The 12419-nt window shown below is 41.1% G+C and overlaps 1 protein-coding gene across 1 annotated transcript; it reads right to left on the reverse strand.

Annotated features, from left to right (window-relative positions):
- Positions 1 to 204: 204 nt before the first annotated feature.
- On the reverse strand, positions 205 to 8418 carry LOC133866584 (NADH dehydrogenase [ubiquinone] 1 beta subcomplex subunit 10-B). Its single transcript, XM_062303149.1, has 3 exons — positions 8055 to 8418; positions 7915 to 7967; positions 205 to 502 (listed from the first exon to the last, which is right to left on the reverse strand). Exons 1-2 carry the CDS (start codon positions 8338 to 8340, stop codon positions 7936 to 7938), a joined length of 318 nt encoding a protein of 105 aa, XP_062159133.1. The 5' UTR covers positions 8341 to 8418; the 3' UTR covers positions 205 to 502; positions 7915 to 7935.
- Between the last annotated feature and the right edge of the window lie 4001 nt (positions 8419 to 12419).

Genomic DNA, 12419 nt, shown 5'->3' on the forward strand with positions numbered 1-12419 from the left:
ACAGAGATGTATACAAATACAGCTTATATTTTTTTTGTAAAATACAGCTGCTGCATAACAAATGAAAATGAACAGTTGAAATAATAGAGATTTGACCATCCTTCCAACCCATATTGGTAGTGCAATTTCCAAGTAGTCACTTTCTTCCATAACATCATGCAACCAACCCAAGTGTAACTCACAAACCATTATTAACAAGGTATATGGTACAACCAAGGAGTGACAGGAAATTTTATTTAATCTGATGTACTTTCATTCACGGCCTGCCTGGTCCAGATCATTGCCATTTTTTGGATGCTATGAGGCAATAAAATCTAAGATGAAAGCCAAAGCAATAACATTTGGCTTTCTGCACATAACGAAAGAAAGTATTTGTAGATGATTAGATTACAAGTCCAAATAAAGCAAAAGAACCAAAATACAACCAAACTGCCAAACAGGCAGGCCCCCACTTCCGTCTTCTTTCAGCATGCGCATTCACCTACTGGCCAAATTGAGTTCCCTGCAATAACGAAGCACAACTGAATTATTTTTATCCGGTCCGTGAAGGCCCCCACAAAGAAAAAAGGATTTATAAAATAATAAAATAAAATAACATAGTTTAATATAGATAAACAATCTAGAATAATCAAATCTATGAAGGCCCACAAAATGGTCTCCACATGAAACATTTATCTTGATGAACTTTAACTATAGTTATAGAGGCTTTTCTGCTTATTTCTTACCTCATATCCCTTTGCACAAGGAAACGAAATGCAAATTGATGTAGAACAAAAGCTGTGCTGTCAAATCAGTTGTACGAGTTTCTGCACAGGAACTTGTTTTAGATTTTAGGATGAGCTACGACTAAGAAGGTTTTGGTGGTAAAAGGCTGAAAAATATTAGGGTATATAGGGTTTTCAATGATATAACAAAAGGGTAGAGGATTTGGAGATGAAATAAAAGGGAAGACTTAGGTTTAGAACTTTTAAGTGGCTGTGAACTACCCGAGAAAAATATTTGGACGTTGTTTTGGATGATTTAGGGTTGTTTTACAATTGGATTCTAAGAAAATAATCTCTGAAGGTTCAGATTAATATCAGTTGGAATTTGAAACAAATTGCTATAAAAATGAAAACAAAATAGAAAGGAGAAAAGAGAGATAAACCTACTTATCATACCTAATTTTTCTAAGCATCACACTTAGGATTTTCTTCACATCACACCCCGGAGAAGGGGTTCTATCACACAATTCTCATGAGTAATCAATACTGGAAATTTCATAGCCATATTCTTCATTCAGCCATCATAGAAAAACCATTACATCCATATTTATAGGAATCTAATACCAACCCTACTGGATACTTTCCAATTTGCCAACGTATTTCCTGTCCTCTTTCCTCTCTCGGTAGGTGTTGCTAACTGTATAGAGAAGCTTCATCGAGATTTCGTATGGGCTGAGATAGGAGAAGAGTTCAAATTCTACTTGGTATGCTGATCAAAGGTTTGTTGTCCGATCGTTTAGGGAGGGTTGGGCATTCAGAACTTCCTGTTGTTTAATCGTACCCTCTAATGGAAATGGCTTTGGCACTATGTATGAGAGAGAGTCGTGGTCGACTCTAAATTTGGCAGTTCATAAGGTGGGTGGTGTTCTAATGAACCATTTGGGTCATATGGGCTGGAGTTATAGAAGAATATTCGGAAGGATTGGGGGTAATTTTCAAGTCACAAAAAACTTGAGGTGGGAGATGGCGCCAAGGTTAGTTCCTGGCATGATTTGTGGTGTTGAGGACAAGGCCCTTATGGAAGGCTTTCCATATTTATATAGTTATTGCTTGCGCTAATGATGCTTCCATAGCGGCACACTAGGAGCTTTCTGGTAGGTCCAATCAATAGAGCATAAGTTTTGTTAGAGCAGCTCATGATTGGAAGGTAGATGTTTTTGCCTCGTTCTTCAATTTGTTGTATTCAGTTAGAGTAAGACGGGAAGGTGAAGATAAACTATGGTGGATCCCCTCCAAAAAAAGGGGTTGTTCGTTATTAGCTCCTTCTACAATGTGCTTGTTTGTAATGGGGGTGGCCGAAGGCCATGGGTGTGGTTTTGCTACCCCCACAAGGCTAAAAAATAAAAAATAAAAATAAAAATAAAACATCGTTTAAGATTTGGCCATTAGAGGTGGCCGAAACCACCCCTAGGCCAAAGGCCACCTCCACTTTGCTCTTTGGCCACTCCCAGGCCAACCATGTAGCCACCCCTCTTTTTTTCTTTTTCCTTTTTCAATTTTTTTTTTTTTTAATCAGTTTTTTAATTGTTTTATTGTTTAATTTTATTTTTAATGGGGCATAAGACACGTGGTATCTTAAAGGTGCTAATATGGACTTCCTACTTTTTGGATGGAAGTACCATTTCAATCTTTAACCATAAATGAGGTACCATTTGTAATATGAAATAAAGCACAATGGGCAAAAAATAAAGTCTTTAAACTACAGGAGGCAAAAAAGTATTTAACCCAAAGTTTAAACTTACTCCTCCCTCCAATATGACCTAGATTAGCCAACTGTGTTCCAATTCTCCTTGATGAGGAATAGAAAGGATCATACAAGTAATCAATTTGCATAGCAGAACCACGTACGAACAAAAGGGAAATGAAGTGGGAGCCACAAAGACAGACCCGAAACACCTTTGAAGTACAAAATATGACAAAGTCAAAAGTTATAAAATTAATCCTCCCTCCTATATGACCTAGATTAGACAACTGAGTTTCAATTCTTCTTGATGAGGACAAGCTGAGGAATGTACATGTGCAATTAACTCCGCACAGTTACTAAATCCACCTTTTCTATCAAAAAGTCTCACACATTAAGGAAACCCGTAACAGCTTAACATTAATCATCTTTCATTTTATTGAAATATACAGTCTTCTCATTTGCACTGTTGCATTCTCTTTCCATTAAAAGTTTACCATTCTAGCTTGGAATCTTTTTTTTTTTTTGATAAGTGAGAAGACTATATTAATGAAAGCGTGCCCTTAAGTACACAGAAAGTATATACAGGAACAACCAAAGCTAACCCGCAAAAACGCAATAGAACCAATAAAACTCAAACCCCCGAAAACGAAGAAAAACCCCTAAACAAACTACAATAGCACCCAACTAAGAACAAAACAACCCACCACCCACCCACCAAAGCACACAAACCTACATCATGTGTGCCTTGCCTTTCCTACTCCTAGGAACCTTTAGCATCACTATAATTAATGGAGCTATGCAGATTTAGTAGCTCCCTTTTTCCTTTAGACTTTTGGCGCGCAATCATCTTCTCCCGCTGAAAATCTTCTTCCATGGCATCACTAATTGCCAAGGCCTCCTCCCCAAAATCCCCTTCCAATGCCCAATCCAAGGGCAATCCATCCCAATAATCATCTTCCTCCTCCTCCCAAACTACAATCTCCCCGTTGTGGTCAAAACTGACAGGCCAATTGCAAGATTGGGAGAATCGATTTCCCTCAACGGAACAAGGAGAGATGCAGCCACTTGGAGGAGAGAAAGGTCGAACCACACTAACGTCCTTAACCTCCCGCGGCAAAACGGGGGGACAGAAACAATCGGGGGAAGATTAAGAAAAGCCTTCCTAAAAAGACCCTTTTTTGCTGGAATTTCTGTATTCTTTTTCGCATGAAACTCTCCACTCGTATCCTTAAAAAGAACAGGTTCTGCGGACAGCTTCAAGGCTTCCAAAGAGTCAGAAAGAAACCCATCATTCCATAACACCGAATGCCTTGCCCTGAGCTCCCTAGCCCTCCTAAAATAATGTTGAAACGGGCGACTATGCAGCAAGGGGGAGGGGGAAGAATGAATCTTCTTCCCCAACTCAGAGGCCCCTGAGAGAGAAGGAACAGAAGAGCAGAGAGTTCTACACCACACAGAATCCCAGTCAACGCCGGAGGAGCAACCAAAGTCGCCGGCGACGGCAATTCCGCAGTCGGCAGAGGTGGGAAGACGAACGTTGGAACCAACTTAACCAGAGATGACCCACCCCCAAATCGGTCTTCGCACAAAGGATCCACAACAGAAAACTCTGACAGATTGAGATCGCACGGCCCAGAAGAAGCCACCAACGTCGTCTCCGTCGAGAAACTCGACGACCGGAAGGAATTAGGTTTTCGCAAGAAGCGACCCAAACGCAATCCCTTTCGTCTCAGTCCATTCCTTGCAAGCCGACCCAGAAGCTTCTTAGCAGCCCGGCCCAAAGCCAAGTTGAAACCTATGACCCGCTTACTCCACATGCGCAACTTTGAAATTTCAAACTCGCATGTGGAAGAAAAGTCTTACCCATCGGACGGTGAGGTTGGTCCTTACCCAACAGATCAAACGAAGAAGACTCCAAGGTAGAACAGTCCAACGCCGACCTCAGATTTGCATCTATCATCCTCATCGCCGGAAGAAGGTCAAGCTCACACTGATCCATTGGCGTAACCATTCTCCCAGACAAACGACCCCCCACAATAGGCTCCTTCTTCACGACCGCGGCCGAGCCTACCTTCAACACCTCCACAAAGGAGGGCCCCTTCGTGAAAGGAACCAAACCCGGCCAAGCCCCTACTTTCTTCCCCTTATTCTCCAACGACTCATGCAAGAACCCAGACCCCCAGCCCACTGAAGCAGAGAAGGAAACAACGGCCTTTCTCAGCTCGTCGGAGAATTTGATCCAACCCCACCCTCCACGTCCCTCAGGGATCAGAACAAACCCTTTCCGGCCACCCATCCCAAGTGAAGCTGCCTCTAAGAAACGGCCGGCTTGGTTACACCCTCTTCGAGCAATCAAGACTCTCGATCCTTCCCTGAAAGATTTGATGAAAACTTGATCTTCCGAAAAATCCACAAGACACTACAACGTCAAAGCCAACCACTCAGAGCACGAAGAACTAATGAAAATTTTCGTGGAGAACCCTCAGCGTCGACGCCCCATCTAGAACCGAGAAGACAAAAGTCTTCGACTCCACAATAAAACTTAACTCCATCTCAAAAAACACCCATAACCCAAGTGGCCAACCCAGAGAATGATCACATTTTCGACGGAAAGGAGCCACACAGTCACGAGACCCACCGGCTGACGCCCCTACGCGAGCAACTAGCGCGACCCAAAAACACCTGATGCTCAACACACTATCCCCGAACAGCAACCGGGCGTCTGATAGGCGAATCAAGGCAAACTCCTCCACTGCCACTAGCTTGAAATCTTCATCTCTAGTTTCCACTAGTATTATTGTAAGTTTCTAATCAATAGTTACAACCAATATATTTTAGATGGACAATTAACAAGTATTGCTTGTCATTCATAACTAATGAGCATAAATCCAAACACATATCTATATACAACCTACAGTATACTTATCCTACTTTATCTTCCAGGATGTGAAGATAATGTTAAGTCCATTTTATATAAAGAACCACCAAAAACAACTCGCAAATCCATCCATCACACATTGCAAATGCTCTATTCTTTTCTCCCTCATCAGGAAAGCCAAAAGGTAGTAGCTTATCTTCTACAATGCGACCATAGATTGCTACAAAACGGGAAACAAAATGCAAAGATTTTGGTGCAGCTCATTAGAGGTAGGCAAATCCTTAGCTTGATCATGTCCTTATTGCCAATCAATGCCTTGATAGTATAGTTGATAGTATAGTAAGATCTAATGAGTCGGGTGTTATTTGTAAAATGGATCTCGAAAAAGCTTATGATCATTTGAATTGGGACTTTCTGTTGTATATGCTGAGGAGGTGTGGCTTTAGGGAGAAATGGTGCATTTGGAAAGCCCATTGCATATCCTCTATGCGTTTCTCAGATTTGCTTAACAGCACTCCAACGGGTCTCTTCAATAGTTTCCGTGGTTTGAGACAAAGCGATCCCTTATCCCCCTTGTCCGTTTTTCTAACGGATGATTTGGGTAAAATGATTTCTGCTGCAATTAGTGGAGAGTTATTGGATGGTTTTTTAGTGGACAACGTTGTTTTCTCTCATCTTTTGTTTTCTGATGATATCTTGATTTTCTATGGTGCTTTTCCAACACATCTGCGTCTTTTGTGGAGCTTGTTCCATTGCTTTGAAGCTGCCTCAGGCTGAACGGTTAACTTGGGCAAGTCAGAGTTGCTTCTTGTGGGGAATGTTGATCAGATGGAAAGGTTGGCGGGATTGCTAGGTTGTGGGGTTTCCACTTTGTCAGTCAAGTGTCTCAACTTGTCGTTAGGGGCATCCAATAAAGCCAAGCATAACTGGAATGGTGTTATTGAAAAGATTGAATGTCGGTTGGCTAGTTGAAAAAAGATGTATTTGTTCCCAATGTACCAAGGGGCGCATTGAGAAGGGTGGCAGGGTTACTCTTACTAAGAGTATCCTTGCCAATTTGCCTACATACTTTGTCTCTCTTTCCTCTCCTAGCGAGTGTTGCTAAACGCATTGAGAAGCTCCAGTGTGATTTCTTGTGGGGTGGATTAGGTGTAGAGTTCAAATATCACTTGGTGAGTTGGTCCAAGGTTTGTTCTCCGATTTCAAAGGGAGGGTTGGGCATTAAGAATTCGATGGTGTTCAATCGAGCTCTCTTAGCAAATGGTTGTGGCAGTATGGGCCTGAGAGAGAGACTTGGTGGAGAGTTGCGATGGACTCTAAATTTGGTAGTTTATGGGGTGGGTGGTGTTCTCTTAAGCCTGTTGGTGTGTTCAGGGTAGGGTTATGAATGAATATCATGACATGATAGGAGAATTTCTCATGTCATACCAAGTTCAAGGTGGGAGATAGATCCCATATTAGTTTTTGGCATGATAAGTGATGCGAGGATGTGGCCCTTAAGGCAGCTTTTCTAATTTTATTTGGTATTGCTTGCATAAGGATGCCTTTGTTGCAGATCACTTGGAGTGTTTGGGTGGTTTTAACTAGTGGAATGTGAGGTTTGCTACAGTAGTACAAGATTGAGAGGTGGATATCTTTGCCTCTTTCTTCCAGGTGTGCACTCTGCTAGAGTGAAAGAAAAAAGTGAAGATAAGTTGTGGTGGATTCCATCCAAAAGAAGGTTATTTAAGGTCAAATCTTTCTATAGCTCCCTGACTTGTATTGAAGGGAGCCGCTTTCCTTCGAAAAGTGTGTGGCGAACTTGGGTTCCTTTAAGAGCGGCCTTTTTTCGTGTGGTTGGCAGTTCTAGGTAAGATCCTTACCATGAATAATCTCAAGAAGCAGCATGTCAATGTGATGGACAGATATTGCATGTATAAGAGGATTGGAGAGTCCGTGGATCACCTTCTTCTTCATTGTGACGTGGCTTATGCCATTTGGATTGCTTTTTTAAGTCATTTTGGGTTGTCGTGGGTTATACCTAGACGTGTTGTTGATTTGTATGCCTATTGGTGAATCTCTAGCAGTCCGCAAAGAGCTGCAATGTGAAAGATGGTGCCAACATGCATTTTATGGTGTTTATGGAGAAAAATGAATGATAAAAGTTTTGAAAACCGAAAAAGGACAATGGAGGAGATTTTATCTTTATTCTTTAGAACTTTGTTTCTATGGGTAGTTGCTTGTGTAACTCATTTTTCAATTAGTTATAGTGTTTTCCTTACTGGTTTTGCTTCTTCTAATTAGATGTTTCCTTTTTATATTCCATGTGTACTTAGGGACGCCTTACACTATTAATAATATTGTCAGTTACTTACAAAAAAATAAAAATTTTGATAAGAACTTATAAAAAATAAAAAATAAATAAAATCTTTCTTTCTTTCTCCCCTCCATATGCTCAGCAATCACAGTTATAAAGAGAAAGGCTCCATAGTTCCATTAACAACAACAAAGGTAGTGAAAAAGAAAGAATAACGAAATCTACTATCGTTAATTGAGCACAGATTGTAAAGTTCAAAAAAGAAAAAAGAAAAAGTGAACTGTAAGAATACCTTAAAAATTTGTGCTGCCAATCATTCCGAATCAACCGCCTCGACCTTCGGACCTGATTCAGAAAATCAAAAGAGAAAAACTCAGTAGCCTGAAGAGCAATACACAGAGAGAGAGAGAGAGAGAGAGAGAGAGGGGGGACCATGGAGGGAGAGGGGGCGATGGTCCTTGCCCCAGCCGATGCCGCGGGTGGCGTCGAGGTACTGTTGGACGAGGTGGCGGCACTTCTGGAGGTGGTTGACGCCTTCGATGCGGTAGCACCACTGGAGCTTCTCCCTCAGGATCTTCGCCTTCTCGATGGCGATCCACTTCTCCCTCACTATGTGTTCCCTCATCTCAAGCATCGCCACTGGATCCTTGTACGGATTCGACGGATCGAAGTCATCCGGTGCCGCCTCATCGAATTCCACTCCCTTCTTTCTCCCCATTTCTACTCGCTCTCCCTCGGCCTCTGCTTTCTCAGTTCGTACCCCTCCTACCACCCGGTCCGGCTGTAAATGTAACCAATTTCTGGTGTGCGGGCTTCTATTCCGAGTTCAGGGCTTGCTCACATTTTAGCAGGCCTAAACCGGCCCATCTGTCAATCATTCCGGGTTAGTACAATTTTTATTTATTTATTTTTGGGTAATTGAACTGATTAAAAGGAATCTTATAAGAAAAAGGCTACAGCTACATATAATTTTCGTACCGGTAGTTTACGTGCTAATGTGGCAATGCGACATGACACTGTCGTGTCATTTGAAAAAATGTTGAGGTTGGTCCACACACTCAACTTCTCTCATGAGTGGCAAATCATTCCCTTGGAAGTAAGGGGCTAGTCGGTCATCTCAACCGGGTGAGATCTGGTGCTCAATCGCTAGATTTCTTAATTATGGTGTAGTGCACTTTTTTTTCTTTTTTCTTTTTTCTTTTTTTATTGCGACTCTGTTTGTTTTGCCGTAAAATATTTTTTATTGAAAAAATATTTTCAACTGAAATTATTTTTAAGAAAATCATTTCAACTGAAAACCTTTTTTGGCATTTGACTAGTCCGGAAAATAAAAAATAAAAAATCTAATATTTTTATTCAATCATATGGACCTATAAATATCAAATTTTATTCACAACTTAAAAATAAAATAAAATCATGCGTTAGCTGGAACTACCACATTAGCATTGTGATCAAAATATAAATTTAGCATTACTCTATCATTTAATTTGAAGCTATGAGGAAGAGGGAGACACGGTGAAGAGGAGGTGTGTAGGATCAAAGTGTAAGATTAAAAGGCTTTTAGGAGTGGAATTGAAATCTAGTGCAATTGTATATTCATATTGCTTATAATTTGGGTAAGTAATTATGAGAAAACCCTTGTAGACCCCACTTATCCAGGCAGGTGTTCGGGTAGTTGAAGACCTACTCGGGTAGGTAGGCTCATAATTGTCTGCTCCAAGGTCTGAGAGAGCGACAAAAAATGATTTATGAAGACAATATATCGTTTGTGAGTGCACTGCAATTTGAAAACGTTAAAAAATCTTCATTTTTTCGTATCGCAAGAAAAGTAATAGATTTTTAAAAACACGCGATTTTAAAAACTAAAACTACAATTATACCAAACACTTAACTGCATCTTTAAAATATTGTGTTTTAAAATCTCACGTTTTGAAATTACAAACTCAAATGAACTAATAATTGAAGAAGTATTTCACGGTGGAACAAGAAATGTGGAATTGACTTGCTATAGTTTAGTTGACTTTTAGTTATATAGGCCTAATGGATCAAACAAAAGACCCCCACAAACTTCAGAATTTCTTTTAAGGACATAAATTAGGTACAAACTTATTTGTAACTAATTTCTACAAACCAGTCTAACAAAGTGACATGTGTCCTTTAACATGTGAAAAATACATATTTTTTTAATAGTATTTGTTTTTCACATGTTTTTTTTAATAGCATTAATAAGATATCATATGCAAAGCTCATGTTTTAAGAACACGTCTCTTTATTAAATTGGTCTATACTTTGTAGTGTTCTTCTTTTAAATAAGACAAGGTTTAGGTCTTTTTTATAGATTAAACACTGGAATGGAGGATCCTAGCCCTTGGGTGGCCGGAGCCCAAACTCAATGGCTCCCCCAAACCCAAGAAATAGACATGATTGCCACGACCCAAACGAATCACGCCAAAGATTGCACGAAAGCCATGATATCACTTTAGAAAAGGGAATAACCTTGCGAGGAAAAGGTCCAAAAGATTATTACGCTAGAAAAAGGACTGCTCGGCCTCAACAAGAAACGATCAGGCATATTTGAAAAGCATTGAAAATCTCGTGACCAATCCAGCCAAGAATCACTCCTCCAGAAATAAAGGGATCCTTCTATAAAAACCCCCAAGCAGAACACACATGAGTAACCATGTAGCATCCTGGCCCCATATTAGGAAGGGACTCGTATAGAGGGAGTGGTTTATAAGAGACAGTCATAAGTGAGAAGGCCCATATTGCCTAGTTATTGGGTGAAACTAGGCTTTATAAGAGGTTCTACGAAAGCTTCAAATTGACTAGTCATTTTACGGTGATAGCGCAGATGTGGCTAACATTTTTCTCTAGATCATTACAAATGGTATCAGAGCCATTGACCAACTTGAGATGAAGGAATGTACACAAGCCCATGAATATTGCCAGCGAGCACTCATTGGGACGCCAAGAATAGGGTGATCCAAAGACGGTCGCCAACAGGGACACTAGGTCCCAAGAGGTAGTGATTGTGACATCCCACATCGCTTGGAAATAGGGAGGTACTTATATATATATATATTCGTACATTTTTTGACACAACGCATTTTAAAGCTATGATGGCCATGAACCTATCACAACTCTGCAGTTAAGCGTGCTTTTAAGAGAGTAGTACCAAGATGAGTGACCTCTTGGAAAGTCTAGTTTGGAGGAGCCAAAATTAGACAATATTGTGTCGTTGGGGGTTAGTCATTACAAATGGTATCAAAACAAAAAATATTGTGTCGTTGGCTCTCGTACCATTTGTAAGGACCCAAGGAAAAACGCTAGCCACATCTATGTTATCACCCCAAAATGACTAGTCAATTTCAAGCTTCCTTAAAATTCCTTATAAAGCCCATTTCCACCTAGTAACTAGATAATGTGGGACTTAGCACTCATGACTATCTCTTATAAACCACTCACTCTATGTAATGTATTTATCTCTTCCCAATATGGGACCGGGGTGTTACAAACTCCCTCTTAAACCCTTGATGTTCTCGTCAGGGCCACGTCATGTGGTGCTCCAGTACCACATGAGCTAGCGTTACCAAGTGAATTTTGGCTCCAACGACACAATATTGTCCGCTTTTGGCTCCCCCGAACCAGATTTCTCAGGAGGTCACCCATCTTAGTACTACTCTCGTAGAAACATGCTTAACTGCGATATTATGATAAGTTCATAGTCATCAAAACTTTAAAATTCATTGTGTCAAGAAGGGTACGAATATACATATAAGCACATCCCCATTCCCAAGCAATGTAAAACATCACAATCATCCCCTTTTGAGATTCAGCATCCCCGCTGGTGACCCTCATGCGATCACCCCATTCTTAGCATCCCAACGAGTGCCTGCTAGGGACCTTTATGGGCTTGTACACGCTCCCCAATCTCAAGTTGAGCAATGGCTTTGATACCATTTGTTACAACCCATGAAAAAGCGCTAGCCACATGTGACGTTCCACATTGCCTGAAAATGAGGATGTGCTTATATGTATATTCGCACCCTTCTTGACACAACGCGTTTTAAAGCCGTGATGGCCACGAACATATTAGAACTCTGCAGTTAAGCGTGCTTTTGTGAGAGTAGTACCAAGATGGTTGACCTCATGGGAAGTCTGGTTCAGGGGTGCCAAAATCGGACAATATTGTGTCGTTAGGAGTGGGTCATTACAAATGGTATCAGAGCCATTGCCCAGCCTAAGATGGGGGGAGCGTGCACAAGCCCATGAGGGTCTCCAGCGGGCACTCGTTGGGACTCCAAGAATTGGGGAATCCCATGAGGGTCGCCAGTGCAGACACTGGGTCCCAAGAGGGGGTGATTGTGGCATGCCACATCGCTTGGGAATGAGGATGTGCTTATATGTATATTCGCACCCTTCTTGATACAAAACGTTTTGAAGCAATGATGACCATGAACTATTAGAACTCTGCAGTTAAGAGTGCTTTTGCGAGACTAGTACTGGGATGGGTGATCTCTTGAGAAGTCTGGTTCGGGGGAGCCAAAAGCGGACAATATTGTGTTGTTAGGGGTGGGTCATTACAATGCACTCTCACCCCAAAAGGACAAGTCAATTTGAAGCTTCCCTAGAATCCCTTATAAAGCCCAATTTCAGTTAGTAATTAGGCAATGTAGGACTTAACATTCATAACTATCTCTTACAAACCACTCACTCTATATGAGTTATTTATCTCGTCCCAATATGGGACCAGGGTGTTACAAACTTTAACCCTTGACGTACTCGTCAAGGCCACAT

The sequence above is a fragment of the Alnus glutinosa genome, chromosome 4, assembly GCF_958979055.1.
Source record: "Alnus glutinosa chromosome 4, dhAlnGlut1.1, whole genome shotgun sequence".
Taxonomy (NCBI): domain Eukaryota; kingdom Viridiplantae; phylum Streptophyta; class Magnoliopsida; order Fagales; family Betulaceae; genus Alnus; species Alnus glutinosa.

What these genes read in the sequence shown, in the direction of transcription:
- LOC133866584 (XM_062303149.1), bottom strand. Translation starts at nt 8,340, where the DNA reads ATGGGGAGAAAGAAGGGAGTGGAATTCGATGAGGCGGCACCGGATGAC. An exon ending in TCGCCCCCTCTCCCTCCATG is followed by an intron (nt 7,968 to 8,054) that starts GTCCCCCCTCTC and finishes TTTCTGAATCAG; the next exon opens with GTCCGAAGGTCGAGGCGGTT.